The 26,522-nt window shown below is 36.3% G+C and overlaps 1 protein-coding gene, 1 non-coding gene and 1 pseudogene across 2 annotated transcripts in view; 1 reads left to right on the top strand and 2 right to left on the bottom strand.

Moving 5' to 3' along the window:
* Positions 1-1,092: 1,092 nt before the first annotated feature.
* LOC114463435 (casein kinase II subunit alpha-like) lies at positions 1,093-8,935 on the bottom strand (annotated as a pseudogene).
* LOC114464133 (small nucleolar RNA SNORA57) lies at positions 2,984-3,133 on the bottom strand. The gene has a single exon (XR_003674159.1). It is a non-coding gene; the product is annotated as a small nucleolar RNA SNORA57 (small nucleolar RNA).
* Positions 8,936-15,615: 6,680 nt separating the features above from the next.
* Positions 15,616-26,522, top strand: part of slc2a9l2 (solute carrier family 2 member 9, like 2) — a 204,598-nt gene continuing 193,691 nt past the window's right edge. The window contains exons 1-2 of the mRNA XM_028446776.1: positions 15,616-15,676; positions 22,482-22,564. Of these exons, the coding sequence (XP_028302577.1) occupies positions 22,499-22,564 (66 nt within the window). The 5' untranslated portion in view covers positions 15,616-15,676; positions 22,482-22,498. The remainder of the gene's footprint in view (positions 15,677-22,481; positions 22,565-26,522) is intronic.

Here is a 26,522-nt window from a genome sequence, read left to right as displayed (position 1 = left end):
AACACTATTACATAAAAGGTACAATGCTTCCGAATTAATAATCGTCTGATTTTGACACGTCACAGATTAATCAACATCAATGAATATGTAACCGATGTTGATCCAATGTTTCAGCTGCTCTCTGCATGTGTGTGGAGATTAATGTGTTTCATTAGTAAAGTAGGTCTAAGACAATTTACTGCAGGGATTATTCTAGTCTAAATAATTAGAAAGTATGATTAACCTCTAGTTGTGATTGGGACCAGAAAAAAAAAAAAAAACATATCTTGAAAAACTAAAATCATTTTGAAAAATACAGTGACATAAATTATTGGTCATATCACCAAACACTAGTGTAGAGAAAAACGCTTCATAGCACCCAAATAACTACTTGTATCAAAATTTGGATTAACTACGTGTTTAATAAACATTGCAGTTTATCTATAGCCAATTCTGATCAATAGAATGTGACACATTCTGCACTATTACACTGTTTTTACCATCTTATGTATGGTCTGTGCATTTCATGTAAACATTAACAAAAAATTCACCATAAAATGTAGCCAATTCAAAACTGATTTTTTTTTTTTTTTAAATTTTGTGCCGCCCTGTTTTGGCAGTTGATGACGCCACCCAGTGGTTGCTATGTGTTTGTTCTTCATGTACAGTTTTTTGTTTTAGTCTTTAGGTTTACCATATTTACCCAGGGTACACTGCACATACAAGCTAGTGAAAAAAGAATTATTTGTGTTCCCTAAAAAAGTTTTGGCACAAATTGTTCAAGAGTATTTCTGTAGTGTGATATATTGTTTCAGTTAAAGTGTTGTGGAAACGTATATCCGTTAGCATGCCTATAGGCTTTTCATTATAAGTTATTATTAAAATTGTGAACTTTTGAATGTGTCTGATGGTTAGCAATAGCATCTAATTATACTTGTCTATGATAGTTGTCATTTTCTATAAGCATTAATCCTCACTCTCTTCGTGTGTGTGTGTGTGTGTGTGTGTGTGTGTGTGCGCGTGTAGTATTAAAATTTCTTTGAATGGAAGACAATAACAAAGATCAACCCAGCATAAAAATGTATCATTTAAAGGCACACAAACTTTTGGCCACTAGACCTTGCCTCGGCCATGTCCTGGAGTCAAACAGGCGAAAAAAATAGTAGCAAAGCCTTTTAGCCCTATGAGTATATCAGAGCCTGTGGTTCATATAAACTGCCATAAAGTGCAACATTCTCCACGTCACATGACCTATCCAAGACGGTCCGTCTTCTCCAAACTTACATGGTCGGTATTTGAAGAGGGAAGCCCCACTCGGAGCATTGATACTGGTCAGCGCTGTATATTGGTCAAAGGAATCATTCAAAATAACTCATATGGGTTCACTCTTTAGGTCAAAAAGTATGAAGTGTGCCTTTAAGGATTTGTTAACTATCTGCAAAACATGACAGAGACATCTAGCGAGAGCAAGAATATACTTAGTTTTGTATAAAATCACATGCTCACTTTGTATTTTCTAACTTTATTCTACATTTATTTTTCTCTGCATGAGATATCAGGGTTTTTTTTTTGAATAGGAGAGGATTTGCACTTCAAGTATCATTATATTATTTTTCCTCTTATTCTTAATATTAGATCTATCATTTAAATACTAAATGCTGCTGCCGTCGTTTGTTGACATCTAGTGCTAAATGAAGCCAATTAAATGATGCAACAGTGAATGTAATTTGTTTAAAGCACTTGGAGGAGGCACGGGTACCTGGTAATCCACTAGCAGCTCGGGTCCTTTAAAGTAGCGCGAGGCCACTCTGACGTTGTACTCTTGTCCTGGGGTGGTAAAACTCAGCCAGACCCCAGTCGATAAGTCGCAGCTGCAGAAAAAAAAAAAAAATCAAAACAATCAGCATCTACAGGCATGAGAATGAAGAAAGAATTCAGACGAGTCCACCAAAATGTGCTTTTCTCTCACCTTGCGATGCTCGTGATCAATCAGGACATTATGTGGTTTCACGTCTCTGTGCATGATTCCCATGCTGTGGCAGTAATCCAAAGCCTGTTTGACAAAGGAATATCATCATAAACACAGCAGAATTCTTCTTTTTCCTCAGCTACAAAAACTTACAGAACAATACAAGAAACAACAAAACATTACACAAAAGACAACTAAAATAATCAAAACTACTCAAAAACACAAACTTCAGAGGTCGACAAAATAATTGAAAAATATGCAAAAACACATAATTACAATATTTACGCAAAAACAGATGACACAAAAAACAAGATAAATTAGAAATAATGTATAAAACTACCAAAAACACAAAACATTAACACATGAGAAATACACAAAACTACCACAAAAAAGACGGACTCCAAATAAAATACACAAAACGGTTAAAAACACACACATGACTCCAAAAACACAACAAGATGTCTTGAAAATAACAGACAATGATTATGCAATACAGCAACAGAAATACACAGAATTAATTTAAAAAACACCACACAAAATGAAAAAATAACCATTAAACATACAATATACAAAAGCACAAAAAAGAAACACAATGACTTTAAAAACACATATATTATAGAAACACAAAAAATAGCCTTCAAAAAACGCACTACACAAAATACACAAATATATACAAAATGGCTCCAACAAACACACAAAGCCTTATATCTCTCCTGTTGTTTCAGATCAGTCATTAATCTAAATGCTGACTTTGATAAATGAAGTGACTCTTGGATCAAACAATAATTTTTTTGGCCTTGCTGCGATAAAAAGTAACCATTCTCTGACTTAACTGAAAGACACAAAACTATGGAACAATAACAGAACGTAGAATCTCACCTTAAGGATTTCATACATGTAGACAACCGGATATCGTAGTCTGTGAGCGTCTGGTACAGTTGCTAAAGATAAATAAAGACCCATTTAATCAACATGTCATTTATTTGGTAATAATGATGCAAACATACTAAATTAGCATCATATTAAAGCAAAGTCACTGTTTCCAGCGATTGAGGATAGAACCAGAAAACAATCAACTTTCTGGCACCGAAGACACCAGCACTGGACTTTTTTTTTTTTTTTTTTTATTCCTCCATCACATACACACACTTTCACAGGAAACAACGAGCATGCCAAGAAAGGAGGGTTTCAGTTCAACAGTCAAGATAATGAATTTAAAAGCTTAGCTCTTACTTGAAATCTGTGTTGTTCACAATGTTCAAAGACCAAAGCTGGGGTAACGGGACTGAAAAAAAACAAAACACACTAGTGAGGAGGGATGTAACGATTAATCGATAAGGCAGTTAAAAATCGATTCATAGGTACCACGGTTCACAGAATCGATGCGTCTGAAAATTGAACTCGCAGTACTTTGTAAACCAGCAGAAGGGCGCTATATATTAATCCTTCCAGAAGCCGGAACGTGACCGGGCGGAAATCTGCTACTATTTTCTTTCCTGGGCCGCCATTTGAACTGTTAAACATGCTCATAAATGATTCTTTACTCCTATTAAGGCACCGAACGAAATATCTGTAATATTACGTGAATATCTGTAAAAGTGCAGGTTTTTATCTATTAACTCTGTCTGCTAGCAGAGCTTCTCTTCTTCACTGGGGGAAATTAACTGCATGCCACCGACCACTGGGTTTACCAGCGCCCGTCTGTGGTCTAACAATATCTGACGTAAATACGTAAAAGACTGTTTTTCTTTTTTTGTTTTATTTTTAAAAGTCCAATTGTTAAGGCACAAAATACATTTCAGTTGCCACTTTTAAAAAAGAAAAAGAACTATTACCAGTTTTGAATGTGTTTATTATAGAACCAGCAAATTTAAATTAATAGGCTTCTTCACTTGTATTATTCCTTTATTTATTTCATTCAAGATTTATTTTTAGTTAAAATTGCATCATTGTTGAATAGTTATATCAAGGGATTCTTTTGACAATGAAAAATAAAAGTAAAATAGTATAGTATTGTCCCCCAAAAATAAAGGATATTTTTCAGTCATGTGTCAACATTCCCATTTTGTAAAATAAATCGTGAGAAAATCGTATCGTGAACCCAGAATCGTGAACGAAATCGTATCGGGAGTTGAGTGAATAGTTCAATCCCTACTAGTGAGTTAACACACTGACTAATTCTCTAACCACCAAACACCATCAGAACTCAAGACTTTTCTAATGTAACAATGATGCAGACTTCATCTAAGCACCAACCCCAGACTGGAAGAAACAGTTGTTCTACCAAGGAACAGATATGGATGATTTTTTGAAGTCTCAGTGTCCAACATCTGTTTAGATACAGTTTAGGAACACATGATGGACGGCGAGAAACTCCAGTATAGACTACTCTTCACTTTCAGAACGTGTATTCCATTTTTTCCAAGTTTTCTGCGATCATGGAAAACTGGATTCACTATTGGAGCTATGAAAGGTTTACCACACAAGTGTTTCAGGCCCCAATTACACGACAACATTTTGCTTCTTTTTTGATTTTTTTAGATAGTGGTGTGGTTCTGCAATGGACCAAAGTAAGTGCATGCGCAGAGACACAAGTAGAGTTATTTATGCATTTTAACATCATTTATTCATGTACCAGACAACCTCCATTCACCTCCTCAGCAAATATTTGTGCCTTTTTCTCTCACACTAATCCAAACACATCACCTGACCATTCATTTAGCGTGCAGCGTCTGAGCCCAACCAGAGTCTGTGTTAAAAAGATATCAATGACCGACCCCAGGTTTGGGCAAATATTTAAAGCTCAAAGTAGGGGTGCAGCACTGGGATTGTGGTCAGAATCTGGTGCAGGCGTGAAACACGCCTCCACTGATCCAAGTGATGGTGAAGTAAATCAACACTTTGTTAGAGAAGTTCAGTTAAATTGTAAAAAGTGACGCACACCAACAGTGTTCCTCACTAAGGCAGTGCATCCTTAGTGCAGGGGATGTGAGCACATATCGTAAATGAACACAGGAAATAACAGTTTTGTTCTGTGTTTTGGGTTTTGTTGTCATTTTATAAATATTTTCCTCTCATTCCGAGTGTTTCTTTTTGCGTTTTTTGTCGTCATTCTGTGTGTTTCTGGAATTATTTACATTTTTTTTTTGGATTTTCGTTTAGTTTTTTTGTGCGAATATGATCCCCGGGCAGCCAATTGCTTATGTCTACCTTATTCTGTTACCAAGCATTCACTGTACACAGTTAGCAAAGATGCAGCTCTTATTGTGCACAATTTCTTTAAAAAAAATTTGGAGTTTGACAGAAACGTCCCGGTTAGAAGTGGATTCACGTTCTTGAGTCGAGCATAAATAATGCTACTGCGTCACAGGTAGTTATCTGCATTGACACAAACCCCTACACTGTAACCTAGTGGTTCTCAAACCAGAGAGGCTGCAAGTATGAGGAAGTAAAAATCAAGATTTTAATAGAATCGGTTGAATGTATCCTTAAACCCTTATTCAGTGAACATGCCCATGACACAGGAAGTGTCTGTTCCCTGTTTACATGAAGACGGAAGCATTTTCAAAAACATTTTGTCCGTTTTCAAGCACCAAAACGTTGTTGTTGTGGAAACGGACAGACAAACGCAACAAAAGTTTTGCGTTTTCACTTGAAAAGGTTGTCGTGTAAACGAGGCCTCATTCCAGATACAAACTACACTTGGTTTTTCCACATGAGATCCTACTACATTTCACTGAGCTAGTGATAAATACTCACTGTAACATATTTTCCAATGCCAAGTGAAATGGAAAACCTGGCACATGTGGTAGGACCTTCATGCTATTGGTGCAAAATCCCATTTTTGTGTTTAACTTTTCATAAAAGCATCAATAATTACAACAAAAACCGCAAACAAACAATACACACAAATAAGAAACAATCTTTGTGAACTTACAACAGGGTCTTTGACTATATCGATGAGGGAGATTATGTTGGGACCTCCTCGTAGGTTTTCCAAAATCTTGATTTCGCGCTTGATTTTCTTTTTCTTAACAGGCTGAGATCAAAAGAATAACAAAGTGTCCAACACTCGTCTCATGTCTGAACTTCTCCTTGGGTAGAAACTCACCTTAAGTATCTTCACTACCACTTTCTCATTATTGGTGATGTTAATCGCTTCAAAGACTTCGCTGTATTTCCCTCGTCCGAGCTTCCTCACCAACTGAAAGTCATCCTGGTTTCTACACAAGGAAACAAACAAAATAATTAATTATTTTTAGAAGAATAGCCAAGAATGAAAGCCTTTAATTTCCAGAATCGTTACCCCCATTCCACGACGTGGGACTCATAGTCCCAGTACTCCCTCGGCCGGTGAGTGTTGACCTCAGTGTACACTCGGGCCCGGCTCGGCACGGGTCCTGACATGTCCGACAGCTTGGCTGAGTTGGTGACGCGATCGCGCTACAGCGAAGATCAGGAGCCCCAAATAAAAAAGTGTGAGAGGGGGAGAGGAGAAGGGGAAGTTGAAGGGGGGGGGAACAAATCCCACAAGGGAAAGGGGGTTAGGGGAGGGGGCCGCAGAAGGAGAGCTGCAAGTCCAAGAGAAGAAGACGTCAGAACTGATGGAACCTGTGACCACACATTACAATTACTACGTATGTTAGGGAATCACAGAAATGGGACAAAAAAATGTATTTTGCATTCCTAATAATCAATCTGACCTGTTTTTTTCTCTCTTTATTTAAAATAAAGTCAAAACATGACACTAGAAAGCCTCACATGCATGTTGTGGAACAATTTAATTTGATACTTTTCAATGGAAAACAGGTGCTTGAATGTCTAGAAAGTGCAGCAAATTCTGTTCAATCTTGTTTGTTACGGTTTGACTGGGGATCATGTTTTCCTGTGACTGCATGTGAATGCAAAGCTTCATCTGAAGTGTGTTTTTATTGTGTTGGTTCAGATTATTATGACTGCATTCAAATGAGAAAAGGCTCTGGTACAAAGACACCTTTAGCTCATGGTGTATTAGCTGAAGTGGTGATCAGTTTACCTGGTGACACAGTGGCTGAAGGTTAGCTAGGCTAACAAATATGTTAAGCTATCGCGACGTTATCAGGCATGATTTGAGCGTAACATCTCATTTTTGTAAAACTTCTCCCCACCATAAACAGTTCCCCCAATTTTTCACAATGATTTTTCAAAACTTTTTCAAAATATTTTACCAAATTTCCATGCCGGTGTCATGTACTGAGTGCGCACTGCGCATCGTACTGAGATTGTGTTAATTAATTAAAATTAATTTTTGCAAAAAAAAATCCTTTTTGTTTTCAAAGTGAACGAACACATGTTTTATTTGTTGTTAATTCAAAGTTAACCCTAGTATTTATCATGTTTGCTATGATTCCTGGAAGTTTAATAGCCAATAAAACCATTTAAACAGGGAAAGATGATGAAACTGAACCAAAATGTATCTGCATTCCTTGAGAAATCACACATTTAAATATAATTTATCAAACAGTGCATTCCAGTCCTGTTTAACATTGAAATAAATGATTGTGTGTTTTGTTCACAAGAAGTGAAAGTGTAACCCACTTAGAAATTACTACAGACAAATAATTACAATTTTGTATACAACTTTAAACGTTCATTTTAATAAGGAAAGTGTCTATTGATACAAAAACCCACTATGGATACATAAGCCTAATGTGCCTGTGTTTCACCGTGCCAGGATGACCGAGTGGTCTAAGGAGCCTGACTCAAGAATTCTTCCTTTCACTGCCGTGGGTTTGAATCCCACTTTTGTCATATATATTTTTCATTTTAACATATTCAAAATGGCAAATTATATACAACATTTTAAGGTATTTCCTGGGTTAGGGCTAAAATAAAAGGGTTAGTGGGGTAGCTAAATATAAATATGAGCTAAAATACAACTGACGGAACATTAAGTCACGTGGTGCATCAATCACGTCACCTAAACTGACCAATGAGGGGCGGTGCGTATCAATAGCCACGGCCAATAATTATCTCATTGTGATACTAAAAAGGTGTCATTTTAGTCACTCATTTAATCTAATGGAAAACAGCAAAACCATTTGCTCTTATCAATCAGTTTAAATTAAACAAGTTTAATAAAAATAAAATACCTCTGCATCTGTTCATAGCTGCATATTATACTAATACTTAATGAAATTCTTGCTAGTCTACAAGTTGATTTTATTGTTTACAAAGATAACCCCACATGTTTACACACCTATGTCTTATTTTAATTTACATTTTTAAATCCTCTGTAGCATGCTAGCCATGTTAGCATGCTCAACTTCTCACTTACAGCTTCATTTTAACACACATTAGCAGATTTTTATGATAAGCACAAATTTACCTGCCTGCCCTAGTTTCACTCAATCAAGTGATGCTAATCGGAGTTATGTGTGCTGAGACATGCGGAGGTGTGTAATATTAGTTACTGTAATATTAATGTAATCAGCAGCTTATGATCGGCACACATTGGACTGAATGACCGGCCTTTACCACGGAGCGTTGTTCACATACAGACAGTGCAGTTTGAATGAAACCATGTCGGTGTGTCAGTAATAATCAACTTCCTTCACATTATCTGACTTCCAGACTGCTGCTAAATTCCAAACCACTTTCATTTCAACGGGATTCTGTCAATAATCTGATAAAAGCGCAGACATATTGAAAGAAAAGAGGAATTACTTTAAATATTCAACTCGATCAGTTTCCCTATTGAATTCAAACTGTTGGGAAGTTGGTGCTAGCATGCTAACAATAGCAGCGCTAATTTGATACCATGAAACACGCTGAAATGTAAAGAATGTTTAAAAAAATGTTCAAATTATTACCCCTTGATGATTAAAGGCTTCTCTTGGTTGTCGTTTGGCTGTCCGGCAGCTCTCTGCTCCTGTTATGCCGGCGAGTCTGCAGCAGGGAGGGATTTCTGCTGTATCAGAGACAATATGGCCGCCCTCTGCCCCTGCCTCCACTGCACGGGGACGGAAGCCTTCGAGGGACAAACAGCAGACCGCCGCAAACGATAGTCCTAATAAAATGTCTAAAGGAGAGTTTTTATTCCTATTTTCTTATTAAACGGTGACGAGATTCCAGTGTTTAATGAGACTGGAGTGAGAAAAAGGATTTAATGGATGTAAAGGTGGACATTATATCAACAGGGGGCGGTAATGTAACAAGATAGATGGTGAGAAGTGTATAACCGGACGCATGTGTGTGTGATTAATATATGTAAAATTCTGTACATAACCTCGACTTTATACAACATTTATAACTTAATTGTAAATTAAGTTTTATATATATTAATATATGTAAAATTCTGTACATAACCTCGACTTTATACAACATTTATAACTTAATTGTAAATTAAGTTTTATATATTAATATATGTAAAATTCTGTACATAACCTCGACTTTATACAACATTTATAACTTAATTGTAAATTAAGTTACTAGTACATGGAAATAAATTAAATCTCTTACCTTTTATGAACACCTGGATAATTTAGCACTCATAAATAGATTATAGATAACATTTGTAAATAAAATGTTTAGATTTGACGGAGAGTTCTTGAATGCTTGAATCTCATGATTTTTCGGCTTGCAAAGAACGCACTACATCCACCATGAGTCATTCTTTACGCCAACAACTTTGAAAAATATTTTCATATATGGCCAATGGTTGTTGTTTTGTGTATTTTTATGTTGTGACATCATCTTCTAAGGTGTTAAAGGTAACAAGCTCATTTTAAAATGTAAGGAGTAGAAAGTACAGATATTTGTTTAAAAAAGTAAGGAGTAAAAGCAAAAAGTTGCCAAAAAAATAAATACTCAAGTAAAATACAGTTACTAGAAAACTACTTAAGTACAGTCATAAAGTATTTGTAATTCATTACTTGTCACCTCTGGTTATATGTCTTTATTCTTAAATTGAAGAGTCTGTGCTAAATATTGCGATGTTTAATATTTGCCTGACTGGTTTGTATATAGGCCTATTAATGCACCTCATAGGCCTATTGCATATAGTCTTTTCTTTATCTGTGAATTTATTACCACTAGTGTAGTGCCTGTAGGAAGTATGTCTTGCTATAGAAAAGTGGGAGGTTAATAGCTTTTTTTTCAGAATCAGAATCAGAATCAGAATCAGAAATGTTTTATTTGCCATGTACAGTTTTGAGGACAGTACAAGGAATTTGACTTGGTGGTTGGTGCACAAAAAAGCAACAAAAAGAAATAAAAGAAATAAAACAACACAACAAAGAACAACCCAGCAACAATAATAATAATAATAATGATAAATATAAAGGATGAGGGATAAATAAAGGATAGATAGAGAATAAAGGATAAATAGGATAAATATAAATATATATATACAGTGCAGCAGGTATCAAGCTGGTGGAGGTGGTGATCGGGTGGGGGGGGGGGGGGGTTCAGTGGGTGACTTGGGGTGTGTTCATGTGGATGGTGGCAGAGGGAAAGAAGCTGTTTTTGTGTCTGGAGGTTCTGGTCCTGATGGACCGAAACCTCCTACCAGAAGGGAGAGATTGAAACAGTTTATGACCGGGGTGGGAGGGGTCGGCCACAATCTTTCCTGCACGCCTCAAAATCCTGGAGGCGTACAGGTCCTGGAGGGGGCAGATTGCAGCCGATGACCTTCTCTGCAGAGTGGATGATACGCTGCAGTCTGGCCTTGTCCTTGGCCGTAGCTGCAGCGTACCAGATGGTGATGGAGGAGCAGAGGATGGACTGGATGATGGAGCTGTAGAAGTTCACCATCATCTTTGTTGGCAGACTGAACTTCTTCAGCTGCCGCAGAAAGTACATCCTCTGCTGAGCTTTTTGATAAGGGAGCTGATGTTCAGCTCCCACTTGAGGTCCTGAGTGATGATGGTCCCCAGGAAGCAGAAGTACTCTACAGAGCTCACTGTAGAGTCTCCCAGGGTGAGGGGGGTGAGGGGGGCTGGGTTCTTCCTGAAGTCTGCTATCATCTCCACTGTCTTTAAAGCATTGAGCTCCAGGTTGTTCTGGCTGCACCAGGACACCAGCCGGTCTGTCTCCCACCTGTAGTCGGACTCGTCTCCATCAGCGATGAGACCGATGATGGTCGTGTCGTCTGCAAACTTCAGGAGTTTGACCGACTGGTGAGAGGAGGTGCAGCTGTTGGTGTACAGGGAGAAGAGCAGAGGAGAAAGAACACAGCCCTGAGGAGATCCAGTGCTGATGGTCCGGGGAGCAGAGATGGTTTTTCCCAGCTTCACGTGCTGCTTCCTGTCAGACAGGAAGTCTGTGATCCACCTGCAGGTGGAGTCTGGCACGTTCAGCTGGGAAAGCTTGTCCTGAAGGAGAGCTGGGATTATTGTATTAAAAGCAGAGCTGAAGTCCACAAACAGGATCCTGGCGTAGGAGCCTGGGGAGTCCAGGTGCTGGAGGATGAAGTGGAGAGCCAGGTTTACAGCATCGTCTACGGACCTGTTGGATCTATAGGCAAACTGCAGGGGGTCCAGGTGGGGGTCGGTGATGTCCTTGATGTGGGAGAGCATGAGGCGTTCAAAGGACTTCATGACCACAGATGTCAGAGCGATGGGTCTGTAGTCAATAAGTCCTGTGATCCTCAGCTTTTTAGGGACAGGAACGATGGTGGAGGCCTTAAAACAGGCTGGTACGGTGCATGTCTCCAGTGAGGTGTTAAAAATGTCTGTGAACACTGGAGACAGCTGATCAGCACAGTGCTTCAAGGTAGAGGGAGAGACAGAGTCCGGTCCAAGGATGGTTTACATGGGAGCTTTAATATAAAAGTTAAATCCTCTTTAAACTGACATTGTAAACACTCAATTTCTAATGCAAGTTTAATTCTGAATGTAATATACACACGCACGTAATAATAATAATAACAATAATAATAATAACTAAACAGTACATGATAAATCACACACAGAGTATAAAACCACAATAAAAATTAAGCTAAAACAGCATAAACACAACAGTAAAAGTGAAGCTATTAGAGCCACTTTAGTGGTTTTTAAAAGCACTTTTTTAATTTATTTTTATTTAACCTTTATTTAACCAGGAAAAAAAATCCCGTTGAGATTAAAAACCTCTTTTTCAAGGGAGTCCTGGCCAAGAGGCAGCAAAGTTACAACACTGAACAGAAATACATTTACATTAAATGAAAATGACAGGATAACATAAGAATCAAATAAAACAATTACAGACAACTGAGGCAGTCTCAAATTCTCTCAGTTTCATTTTAAAAGCATTCAAGGATAACAATTCAGTCAACTTCCAGTCTCTTTGCAGTGTGTTCCAAGCACAAGGAGCTGCATGTGCTGCACTTTGTGCAGTCACTCCTGTACTTATCCTGACTTACCATGACTACCTGTCAACATTGAGCTGTTGTGCAAATCTGCATTTAAGACAACTTTATGAAATAATTCATGAATGGTATCACTGCAGTCCAAACAAATCCGACGTTGCACACCCTTTGAACCAAGCAGCAGCCATGTTGAAAGTCTCAGCTCAGTCTGAGCCTGATTCACAAAGATATTTGAGGAACACAGACAGACAGACAGACAGACAGATTCCTTGCTTCGTAGATAGATTGTTGGAATCATTCACTGTATTCTTTAATATCTTACTGATTTTTAGTTAATCAGTTTTCCTATTCTGTTTAGTATCTGTTTGCCTAGTATAAAACAAACAAGGAAGCAATATGATAAAATTGCATAATTAAGAAATTATTGCAAGTGTACATAGATCACATATATTATTTTGAACATCTTTGATTGTGTTCTCTGTTGGGGTTTCCTTGTACACCAATAGTTTTTTGTTCTTTTTTGTTTTTCCTTCTCGTCCCTGCTCGATACAAAAAATTTACTAATATTGTTCAAAAAATATTCTTAGTTTCTTGAAGTCAAATGATGACCCTCTGCAGTGTCTCGCAACCCCAAATAAGGTCCTGACCCCAAGATTGAGAACCTCTGGTCTAGAGGATAGTTTTCTGTTTTAAAGCTCTGAATTCACAATCCAGGAGAACGGAGAAAGTAAAGGTTCTGCTAATCTTACAGGTTATTGTTTCTCTCCGGTTCCCACGGCATAATGTTTATAGAGAACACCTCACATTCCAAAAACCACAACCTTTTAATGACTCAGCCATGTGTGACCTGAAACCCAATCCAGTTTTTGGGAATAAAACCTGCACTAAAGGATGTCTTTAATTCATTTATGGAATGAGCACAAGTTGAGCAGAAATGTAACTCACATGTTTGTGATATATCCATGGCTATAAGATGGGAAGAACAAATGCAGCCATTGATGAGTGAGGAAGTGCCTAAGGAGAAGTTTTACCTCAAAGATTAGACTCTAACGTGGTTTGGCTGTGTTTGACCTGTACACTATCAATGTGGGGTCTTTTCTGGACTTTGGCCAGACGTGGGGCTCTTCCCCATAAACTGTTCACATGCTTCAGGAATGTAGGAGGGCAACATAGCATTGTGGCGTGAAAGGACACCTCTCTTTGTCCACAGCGCAGGAGAGAAGAGGTAACTCATCTTTTTCGTTTTCACTACATGGTTGATCTCCTCGTTGTTAACTTAAATCTCCTTCAGAGAAAGGATGGACCACAGCTTCATGTCAGAACTGTAGTTAGCTACAGGAAGTTGAAAATCCAATTTTCACTAACGTCAGAACAGGAAACAGAAGCTGAAGTAATCTCTGCTAATTATTGCATATGATGTTGAGATGGTAAAGAGTAAAAAATCAAAATCAGAAATGTTTTATTTGCCAAGTACAGTTTTAAGACAGCACAAGGAATTTGACTTGGTAGTTGGTGCACGGAACAAAAAACAAAGAAACAAGCCAGCAACAACAATAATAATATTAATAATTAATAATAATAATAATAACTAAAGGATAAATAAAGGATAGATAGAGGAAAATGGATAAATATATAGGATAAATATGATAAATATAAATATATATACATATATACAGTGTAGCAAGTAATATTAAAAAAATAAATTACATAAAAAAAGCTTTAAAAAAGACAAAAAAGGGTAGATAATCTATATTCAGGGCTCTTATTGTGAAAGGCTTGAAGTAAAGGGAAGTGTTCTGTGTGCAGCAATCAAAAGAGTTTTCTTTTAAACCTGATGGACCCAATTTCTTCGTTATTATTGTATCTATTAAAAACATATAACAAATTAACCCATGGCAAATAAAGTAAGAAATAAGGTAGATATAGTTTACAACAAATCAAATAAACCAACACTGTTTTTACTACTACATTATGAAACACCAATAAATCTTTTACGAGTTTGAAGATAACAGTTTATTTTATTTGATCTTAAAACTATCGCAAGTTGTAATACATAACAATAATAATATGTAACAATCAGCAGAAAACTAATCACAACTTGCCTTAAATGATTAAATACAGTTTGATTGATTTTTATGAAAATGGAAATTTGGTCAGTTTGGAAAATAAATGCCATGTTTGAACTGATAAGTGCAAAGATAATTATAGTATCATGTGTGCATTATTTTTTTCTTTCAGACAATAATGATTATATTTTTGTTATTGAGTCAATGACGTGACATCTAATTATTTTGTCCAACTGCATTTCTTTCAGCTAAAAAAGGTTGAAATGCATAAAAAACACCAAATATGTAGAAACTTAGTATATCTGCCTCACCTTGTTTTTAATGTCCCTTGCTGATTTTTTCTAAATTTTATTCTGTTATTGAAAGTGTCAAAATATCATGTGGTGCAACTGTCTGGCCATGGCTGCTATTTTAAAAAATCTTTAAAATTACTCTAAATCAATTCAAATTTATTTTCTGCCCTATTTTATCTATAACATAGTCCTGTATGAGAGTTGAAAGTATCTATATTATTTTCATCATATTATTCATGCAAACCTTGCCCGATGATCGTATCATGCGGTGAAATCTTTATACTTCATTGACCGATTTTTTCTCTGTTTTATATTATGAATTAGCAATCTGAACGTTAAATATTAAATCCAAATGTTAAATGTTCAATCTAAATCTAGATGTTAAATGTAAAAGTAAAAGTAAATCTAAATGTTAAATCTAAATTTCAATGTTGAATCTAATAGTTAAATGTAAATCTAATAGTTAAATGTAAATCTAATAGTTAAATGTAATCTTAAATCTAAATCTAAATATCAATCTAATGTTGCAAATAGTTGCTGTTTAGTTTAGCATGCATACTTTACAATCGGCACCCCATATGTTGAAAGAGCTAAAAATGGTTACATGTGTGTCCGTGTTGTTTCATTCAAGACGTCGAAATAAATAAAAACATGAATTAAAAGGAGCAAAAACAGACAAAAAAACCCACATTACAGCTAAACTTCGGTCTCATATTTTCCTGCAGAATAAATGTTTGAACATATTTATGATTTGATCCTGTAAGTGTTATCATTTAGATAGTTTTTTTACTGAAATGCACCCTTTCTTGCGTCACTGTTCTCAGTTTGGGTCTGAACTTCACTCTTTTTGGCTTGGAACTATAGTAACTTTTGGAAACACCCCCCCAGCGTGTGGCGGCTGCTTTCAACGTGACAGACATTTAGAGGGAGGATCTCTTTCTAAGTTAATCATTTAGCTGTATTATTACGTTATCGTGGCTATGGTAGATGTTTAGTAAAAACTATCTCTGTTTGCTTAGAATACATGAGCTGTATGTTGGTGGAGTATTGGCTGTTCTATCTAACTATGCTGGATATTGCAACTGTAATCCATTTAGCTTTTTTTGATATTGCTGTAAATGTTTAACTGTGTGTTACAATACTTTATAATGTGTTATGAAGCTTGAAGTGGAACATAATGTCAGGGTACTAACCAGCCTTTTGTGCATTTCATCACTATAAGAATTTATTGAGCTTATACTTTTTTCTGGTTTCTGTTGTTTTTCTAGACAGATTGATGTATTTTGCATGCTAGACATACATTACAATATTTGAGAAATGCATTTTACAGTATGCTCAGGAACATTGCACAGTTGTATTTCTAGCTTTATTACTGGTCTGATGCTATAAAGTAGGATCCATTTGTATTCAGGATATCAGTATATGCATGAGAATCTTTACATTGTAAGGTGATATCTTATTTCTAGCAGTCTGGAGAATGACCACCTAGTCTGTACATGCTGTCAAAGGTCAACACTCCATGTAGTGCAATCTTTTTATGACAGCTATGCATGTTTTATTATGCAATACAATTATTGTATTGCATTGATAATTGTGACATCCGCTCATAGAATATCCATGTCAAATTAAAGTCCGATTCAATGAGCATTAACAAAGAGTCTCATTTGAAAAATGGGGCCCGTTGCCCTCGTGGCACATACGGAGTAATGGGCCTCATTCACATACTGGTATGTGTCAATGATTCGGTACCACCAGCTGTCGCAATATTTGACTCACAAATAAATGAGAGAACAACTTTAATGGAAATTGCCAAAAAAAAAAAGGGGTGTGAGCCCCTCGGGCCCCTAATTGAATTGTGCGAGTCATAATCGTAACCTATGTTGAATTATCTTTGAAACAATATATCACACGACTATGTTCCCATAAATTTGGAAATTACTGGAAATGGGGGTGGGCCCCATTTAAAAAAAGGGGCTCCGAGCGTCTCATCAGTATTCATACCAAACACCCATTCCGACTAACGAGAACTAACGGAGGAGTAGTATTTAAAAAATGGGGCCCCCGGAGGCCCCCCCGTGACACGTACAGGGTAATGAGCCCCATTTATATATTGGTATGTGTCAATGATTCGGTACCACCAACCGTTGTATATTTGATGCAAATAAAGGAGAAATCAACTTTCGTTTTTGTTTTTTTTTGGGGCCCCAAATCAAAAATCGGGCTCCGAACGTGGATGCGTACACATCCATAGATTATAGCTACCAAATTTCAGCCTGATCCGTTCACGAATAACGGAGAGTAGTGATTTTAACTAGTGTACACGAGAAAAGAAAGAAAAGAAGAAAAAGAAGGAGAAGAAGAAGGAGAAGAAGAAGGAGAAGAAGGAGGAGAGAAGCAGGAGAAGGAGAAGGTGAAGGAGAAAGAGGAGGAGAAGGAGAAGAGAAGGAGAAGGAGAAGGAGAAGAAGAAGAAGAGAAGAAGGAAGAAGAAAGAAGAAGGAAGGAGAAGGAGAAGAGAAGGAAGAAAGAGAAGGAGAAGGAGAAGGGAGGAGAGAAGAAGAAGGAAGAAGAAGAAGACAGAAGAAGAAGAAGAAGAAGAAGAAGAAGAGAGAAGAAGAGAAGAAGTGAGGGCGTGTTGAGTCCATAGCTTGGCCTAAAAAGAGAGCAGTGTTACACCTTAGTGAGGGGGAAGGAATCGGAGAGAAGGAGTCCAGGGTAGGACAATGGAAGGAATGGGGAGAGTCAGCAGGTGCAATTTGATGCTACTGTTGTGCACAGCAGTGAAATCTATCGAACCACTCTGGTGGAGAGATGTTCTGTTCCACAGTATTCTGTCCATGCTGTGGGTTTATCTGTGTGTGCCTCAGCAACAAGGTCCCATACACACTTCTGTGTAAAAAGACTTGACTTGAAAACCCACAAATCAACAACAATCATTCTCAAAATGAGAATCAATAAACAAAACAACAACAAAAAACCTACAAAAGCCCTTTGTTCCTTCCTGCATTAATGCTCAGTTTGGTCATTATTAAGCAACTTATGATAGTTTGAACTCCACAGAGTTAAAAATGATAGAAAACATGTCTAAACTACAGGTTTATTTGCAAGACTGACCATGGAGACTAATGCTAAAAACAGATTATCATTTTGATTCTTTCTCGTTTTTGCAACAGGGGGAGAATCTGACTTTTCAGTTATTTCTGCTGTACTGCCTCTAGATGGCAGAAACAGGCTATGCTCAAGAGATGGGATGCTGGGAAAATCCATCCATCCATCCATCCATCCATGCATCCATCCATTCATCCACACTCATCATGTTATTGAATAGTGCAGTGTTTCTCAAATGGGGGTACGTGATGGCATTACAGGGGGTACTAATGAGAGAGAGAGAGAGAGAGAGAGAGAGAGAGAGAGAGAGAGAGAGAGAGGAAAATGAACAAATAAAGAGTCAGTCTTGGTCCCACCCCAGGCGTGAGATGACTGGAAATGATAAAAACTATAGAAGTAAATCTTTAAATCAGTGTTTTTAAACCTTGGGGTCAGGATCTGCATGTGGGGTCGCCTGGAGTTTAAATGGGGGCGCCTGAAATTTCTGAAAAATTAAAATAGATTCTTGAATTTTTATTATTATTCTTTAAAAAAAAAAAAAAAAAAAAATCAAAAATAACCGACAATCTTAAACAACTGTATGTCTATACTTTTACTTTGTGAAATATATCTGAGATCAAACCTGATAAAAAAAACGAATTGCAGAAAAAAAAATTGTCTTTGGGGTCACCAGAAAAATGAGATTATTTTAAATGTGTGTTATTACTCATTTATTCAATCATTGTGATCTATAGTTGATTTTAAATAGGGGGGGAAGTGGATTGAGAAATTAGAAAAGGGGGACTGACACTTTATGTGTTTATTATCTACTCTCTCTCTCTCTCTCTTTCTCTCTCACCCAATAAAGTTTGAGAACCACTTTGTCAATGTTTTGGACTTTTGGAGCAGGAAGTGCTTTGTTTCTAAGTCAGGGGACCAAAGCTGCTCTATATTTGTGAAGGTAGTGACTTACTGTAGCTGTAGAGCGAGATTGTTCCCAACATCCTTCTTTGGCCTCTTTTGCTACAAAGCAAACAACCCTCCTAATGGTCTACTTGCTCTTCGTCATCAACCAGAGGCAGAAGACGCTCAGGGTGTACTCACACTGTCAACAGGACCGTTCCTAACCAGCTCTGTGCATGTGTGAAACCATGGGGGGCCATTGTCTGGCCTGCACCGCAGGGGGGTTAACGGCCCGATGGTCCTGCTGGAAGAGGCGGTCCAAACAGCGTGCCAGATGCGCACGCACAACTCGACTCGACCCGTGCGCAAAATGTGATGACGTTGTTACCGCGCGACGCTTTACGGCACATAAACATCCACATTCCGCAATGATATCGGTGTCAGATGTGCTCGTTACCTGATATATATGAACAACACCACAGAGAAGTCATGGAGGAAGAGGACAACATGGCCGTCAGGACTTCTCTTTGTTCAACCGACAGCGGGACAGTAACGGAGTGTAGCAGCTCATCATCAGGTCCGAGGGTATAAATATACATATAAACACATATTACTGGTATATTAACCCATATAAACCAGAAAATATAGAAATGGGACATTTTACTGCTGCAAATGTGTAACATATTACTGGTATTTTGTGGACAGGACACATGTGGTTGGCTATTATATAACCCAGAAAATTATGGAAATTGGACATTGTACTGCTGCTAATGTATAAATATTATAAATATATAAATATATATATATGGTGTTTCAGTGTTCTGGGACACATACTCAAACTCTGGAGAATGAAAACAAACACAGTGTCTTGAGGAGCAAAGTGTAGTGTATTAATTTATTCATCTAAATGTAACCAAAAACAGAACATCACAAATACAAGCCCAAATAAATGAAATGTCTGAAAGAAAGGGTAATAATTTTCCAAACAAAAATCAATAAGCCAGAAATAAAGTGCAACCTTTTGCAAAATGTAACATGAACCTTAAAACAAAACATTTAAACATTGGAAGTACAAGGATGGGAATATTATGACAGCAGAACCTGGAACAAGACTGCAAAATGTTGCAACTATTTATTTATTTTTAATCTTATTTTATTTCTCTTCTTAGGTCGTGTCGTGTTAGTGCACATGTGATAATACCAATTTTCAGTGTGTGGAGTTCCTGTTAGTCCTGCACAACTGTAATGAATTGCTCAGAAATCTACATGTGTCCTGTTCTCAAAATACCAGTAATATGTTACACATTTGCAGCCGTAAAATGTCCCATTTCTAAATTTTTTGGTTTATATGGGTTAATATACCAGTAATGTGTTTATATGTATGTTTATACCCTCAAAATTACCATGGAATTTTGGGTTTTACTCGGACCCCTCATCATCACGTCTCTGCAGAAGAAGACCCTCCACTGCACCTCAGCACTTTAACAACTCACTAATTTCATAATTTAAATAAATTATTTCTACCTTTGATTTTCTGTTTGCATGTCGTTTGCTTTGTATTTAATAAAATGGTTTCTCCAACAGTTAAATCTACACATTTATAATGTATATAATGCACATGCAGGATGATGTGTAACAATAATCAGTAAAATTAGCTCTAAACACATTTTGTAGAACTAAATATAAGGTTATGCTGTGAACAGAAAGAAAGGAAGACGAGCCAGATAATTCTAAACTTTAGAATATAATACAATCATAACTTTTAATCATAAATATGACTCTTCTCAAAACAACAAACTTTGATATCTTTGTCACAGAATATCTAAGCTTCCAGTGAATAATTTACAAAAAAAAAAAAAAAAAAGTTCACTGATGGTGACATTGAGATCTCAATGTCACCATCAGTGAACTTTTTTTTATTTGTAAATTATTCACTGGAAGCTTCTCTGGTGGTGTGTGCAGTGGTTGTTATTATTATTATTATTATTATTATTATTGTATGAAGCCAACATTACTGCAGCTCTGCACATCATTGTTGTCCTGTTAAAGTATTTTTATACAAAGACTTAAAAACAATCTGAAATTAGTGATGACTCAAGTAAATCACCTTTATTATGCATTATAACAATCTGTTCCTTAAGTCTCTAAATTATTGAAACAATTAAAAACATCTAAAAAATAAAATTACAGAAAATTAAATAATCATTTAATATACATTTCAATAAATAAGTGCATCCCATGTTGACTCTGAGCTTTATTCTGTCTATTGTCTGTAGAAGTGATGGGTCTAGACCTGATGATGGAAACTAGGATCAGCTCATAGTTTTAATGTCCAGGGAGGGGCGTGTCCACTCTGCATGGACTTAAAGAAGAAGAAATAAAAGAAGAGTTAGATAATGTCATGTTCATCAAAAGGAAAACTGAAAGTGATGGAGATAAATATGATCAGATGGACACACAGACACACAAAGTTTAAACAAACACACAAATACTCTGTCCTAAACTGTCTCACACATTAAAAGCATCTATTTACACTTATATTAATGTACACAAAGACTAGCTCCACAAAATCAGAACGACATTTATTGATCCAGAAATTAAACTGATCTTACCTTTATAGGCTCAGTTTCCTCCTTTGTTTTCAAATCCATTTGAACCTCCATTCATGGTGGTTTTTATCGTCAGAGAGTCTTTCATTTTTAATAAATCCACCGTTATTTGGTCTGTTTTAATCTTTCTTTCTCACTCACTTGGTTCTCTCTGTTCCTTGTGTCGATTTCATCAAAACAAAGCAGCATCTTTAATGTTTCCGTTACGTGTGAGTAAAATACCGCAATGTACCGACACTGGCTGTAAAGAGCAACTTCTTATCTTTCATAAACTGGTGGAATTTCTCCGATAGAACAAATATGAGCAGAGTTACGGTCATTTAAATTAACGTGATGCGTTCAGGGGCCCTGGGAAACCCAGTCCGTGTAAAGAGGACGTGTCTGGGTAAATCTTGGTTTATAGTTACCCTACGCAACAGAAAATATGAAATTAACAGAATGTACTGTCAACAACAAACCCAGAGTCGCTTAATGGTGACATAACGCCATACGTGTGTCATAAATTAATGTGATGATGTGTTTCTCTGTGGGAACCGAGTTGAGCTCGTGATCACGTCCGTTCTACCGTGTCAGAAAAGGGACAGGGAGGGGGGGATTCCTGCTGTGAGCTTGGAACGGTCCCAGTTGCCAGTGTGAGTACACCCTGAAGTCTCTGAAAAACAGAATTATTATTAGAGTCAATTAGTTATCAAATCTTTGAGCATACACTATATGTCAAAAGGGACCAAAATATCTTTTGTGGAGTTGATTCCAGAGCTCTGGCATGAATAAAAACGGCACAGATGAAGATGAAGAGGTCTCTTGGTAACCACACAGTAACAGAACAGATTTCTTATAAGATAAGGAGGAAAACTGATCAGAAAGGCTGCTATTGGCTAATCACATATAACACCTCTGAGACTGTCTGACGCTGAGACATGTTTGTGAACTTGTCTGAGGAATACAACAATGGATAGACACAGAGCTCTGAGCATGCAGGGAGAGGGAAATATACATATATAAGCATTTATAACGCCATCTATAAGCTCTGGATATAAAGTGCATATAATTCTACTATTACAGGGATTTAGGGAGTGTAGCCAGTCAAAGGCTCAAACTCAAGTCACAAGTTACTGATGTCAAAGTTCAAGTCAAGTCACAAGTCTCTTTACATTTCAACAAGTCGAACCTATAAACTCATTAAATTCACAACCTAAGTCATGTGACTGGAGTCCACGTCTCTGAGAACTAATGTGTGTCTGTTTCAGACGACTGAGACGTAGACATGGACACACAGACGGACGTTCAGGATGAAAACAACAAGAGCAGCTCAGACAAGAACCCTGGAAAGGTTGGTGTCGTTGTTCTCAAACTACTTTGGATCAAGTTCCCTTTCTCTTATTTCTGAACCCAAGTCCCTCCTTTTGTCCAACTACAACATTTTTCTTATTAAACTATTTAAAACATTTATAGATCATAGTGATGGAATGAGTGAGTGAGTGATAACACACATTTTAAAGAATGTCATTTAGTAAATAAGTGGAAATAAACAGTATTTAATGCAGTGGTTCATAACCCATTTTTGGTTCGTGACCCCATTTTGGTATCAAGAATTTCTGGTGACCCAAAGACATTTTTTTCTGAAATTAGTTTTCGATCATGTTTGAGCTCAGATATTTATTTTTACTGCATTTTAGTTTAATTAGATTTATATTTCACAAAGTCAAAGGATAGAAATACAATTGTTTAAAAATGTGTGTTGTTTTAATTAAGACATTATAATAATAAAAAAATAAAAAAATCTGTTTTAATTTTTGTCAGAAATTTCAGGTGACCCCATTTAAACAATAGGCGACCCACATGGGGCCGCGACCACAAGGTTGAAAAACACTGATTTAGTGGCTCCTGAATAGATTGATTTCTATAGTTTGTATCATTTCTCACGCCTGGGGTTGGATCAAGACTGTCACTTTATTTGTTCATTTTCCTCACTCTCTCTCTCTCTCTCTAGTACCTCTGTAGTGCCATCACGTACCCCTAGGGGTACACGTACCCCCATTTGAGAAACATCCTTTAACTTCTCTACAACAGAGATGACCTTGAGATGACATTGATAGAGAACATTTAATCAGACTGATTCTAATCAAACTTTGTTTGGATTCATCCACAACAAATTTTTTTTTTTAAATTATGCACAAACTATTTTGAATCAATCCTTCAAAACAAGTCATTTTCAGACAAGATAAGAGAATACTTTAATATTTCAACAACAATAACAGCAGTAATATATTCAGAAACAAATCACAGGATGAATAAATGATGATACAGCAGCAGAAAAAGGAAAAATTAATCAGTGAAGCAAATACGAAGCAGTTTTACCTCAATTGGGCTGCAGATTTCAGGTGTAAAAAAAAAGGATTTTAAACATTATTGTGCGCTAGTTTGCACTTTCTCATGTAAATGAAAGATAAGACACCGACAATATCCAAGTAATACATGTCTCTGAAATGTTCCTGGATTTTGTGAACAACTCTAGTGTCATTTAGGCAGGATAATAGAAAGATTTTGACTTCTGTTCACAATTTGTCAATAAAAATGACTGCAGTCATGTGATAAAAACGTGGGAAAATTTAATTGAGACTAAGTTATCTTTAACTGAATTTTAATAGTCATTTGTATTTCCTAATGCAAACAACATATGTGGCCTAGACCTTTGTTTATTTATTTATTTATTTATTTATTTATTTATTTATTTATTTATGTTGACTATAAAATACATTTGCTACATTCTGCCTCCTACTGAGGTGGAGGAGTACATTATAATTGTTATTATTGTTGCATGTACAGATAATGGAGGCACTGACAGAATTGTGTCGTGAAATAATTGCAGTAATCATCCCATTGTCATCATTTATTTCTGCCTTTAATTCTTTCCTGTGCTGGGATTCAATTCCAAGCTGCTTCAAAAAACATGTTTTCCACTTCCACTCCAAATTTGACATGCCTGGCTGACTTTCCTTGATACGTTCTTATCTGAAGGAATAAAATGTGAGTCACCCACACGTTTCATAGATTAGTGTAGGGTACCTGTAGTGAATTTTAACTGCAGTTCTATCCAAAGATCATATTTCTTTACAAGAGGTGTGGTTGGGTTAGTTTTTTAAATGTAAAAGTCCTTGTAGAGCAGCCAGGAGGAGAGAAACTGCAGAGATGGTGGTCGCCAGCCGATGGCTGAAGTCCGCGTGTACTCCTAAGGGCCTTAACTCCCCCTTAAACTGTGCACGGCTGATGCTACCCTGGTTAAAGTAAGTGAATAAACTTCAGTCACCGGAGCCACAACACCTGATTACAATACATAAATTACAGAAAACTACTCTAAACAACAAAAATAAACAAAATCATTCCAAAAACACACAAAAAACTAAACAAAATGAGGAATAAATATACCAAATGAGAGAGAAATGCACAAAATGACAATAAAGGCACACAAAACAGTGACAAATATACACATGAAAGACATTAAAAACACAAAATGACAAAAAAAGAGAAATATACAAAATTACTTCAACAAAAGATAAACAACAAAAATGCACATAAATGAGAGAAAAATAAAATAAACAACAGCAAAAATAACTCCAAAGGCACCAAAAACAGAAAAGATATTAAAAAAAAAACCGCAAATTAACACAAAATTACATGAGAAACACAAAACAACAACAAAAACAGACTAAACCCCTTTGTTTTTTCCTGTATTAATGCTCACATTGCTCAATATTCTAATAATGTTGGTCATAATGTGGCCCTCAGATCACACAATCAGCACAGTAGTCTTTTTCTAACATCTCTAAAGAACCATACATGCCAAACATGGGCCACCTGTGGCCCTCACTTTCATTTTGTCTAGCCCCCAAAATAAATGTGCAAAATGACCTAACTTTAAAAACAGAGACAGACAGAAAAATACATTAAACAACAAAAATATGCAAAATAATTTCATTATGAGAAAAAACATATATAGAAAACAACAGAGAAATTTACAAAATGACAACAAAACCACACAAATATGACGAATATACACATGAAAGATACTGAAAAACACTAAATGACAAAAACAAAACAAAAAAAAAACAAGAGAAAAATGTACTCAAAATAACACCAAAAACTATCTATTGAATCCACAGGAGCAAAGAAACACCTCTGAATTCATAAATTCAATGTACAGTTTAGGTCAATGCCCATCTATCACACAGTCATCTAGAATCACAACACACACTGCCACATTATTATTTCTACAAATGTAATTAACAAGAAAGTAAATAGTGGATTGCTTATAAATGACACAACTGACCATCTGCCAGTGTTTGTAATTAACAAAAGACACGGGCTGTGGATTATAAAATGATTAGACATAAAACTGAACACGTAATTTATTCATTTAAATTACATCTTGTGAGCCATGAATGGAGTAAAATCTATGTGAAAGATGAAGCATATGATACATTTTTGTCTATAATAACTGCTCTTCATGATAAATACTGTCCTCTGGTAAAGAAAGTAGTAAGCCAGAAAGCTGCTGAAAAACCTTGGCTTACAAGAGAAATATTGAATTCATGTAAGAAAAAAAAACTTATTATATAAAGATTTTTTAAAGAATAGAACAAATGAAGCAGAACTCAATTATAAGATGTATAAAAATAAACTGAAAAGAATCATAAGAGGCAGAAAAAGGACTTACTACAGTAATTTACTGGAAATAACGTTAAATACACATGGAAACTATTGAATGAAATGACTAGAAACAGAGCTGGAAAAACACAATATCTAAAGCATTTCCTAACCTCCAAGAACAGGACAATAAATGATATGACCTTAGCTTCAAAGGAATTTAATGAGCATTTTGTCAGTGTTGGTTCTGCTTTAGCAAGAAATATTATGAGCTCAGGTGATAGAAAAATATACTTGTTACTGAAACCATGTTTTTAAAAAGAACACATGAAGAAGAAATTACTGATATTGTGAAAAGTTTTAAGGGTAAAAAAATCCACAGATTGTGATGGTATTGACATGACATTGATTAAGCAAATAATTGACTGCGTGGTAAAAATCCTTCACACTTATACTGTATATGTAATAAATCTCTGCAAACTGGTGTTTTTCCAATAAAAATGAAAACAGCTAAATTTCTATCCTGTTATAAGGCGGGAGATTGTCACATTCTTTTTAACTACAGACTGGTTTCTTTGCTCTCACAATTCTCAAAAATAATGGAAAAAAATATTTTACATAACATTACATGACTTCATCACAAA

The sequence above is a fragment of the Gouania willdenowi genome, chromosome 5 (assembly GCF_900634775.1).
Source record: "Gouania willdenowi chromosome 5, fGouWil2.1, whole genome shotgun sequence".
Classification (NCBI taxonomy): Eukaryota; Metazoa; Chordata; class Actinopteri; order Blenniiformes; family Gobiesocidae; genus Gouania; species Gouania willdenowi.
This window is presented reverse-complemented; position numbering and strand designations above follow the sequence as displayed.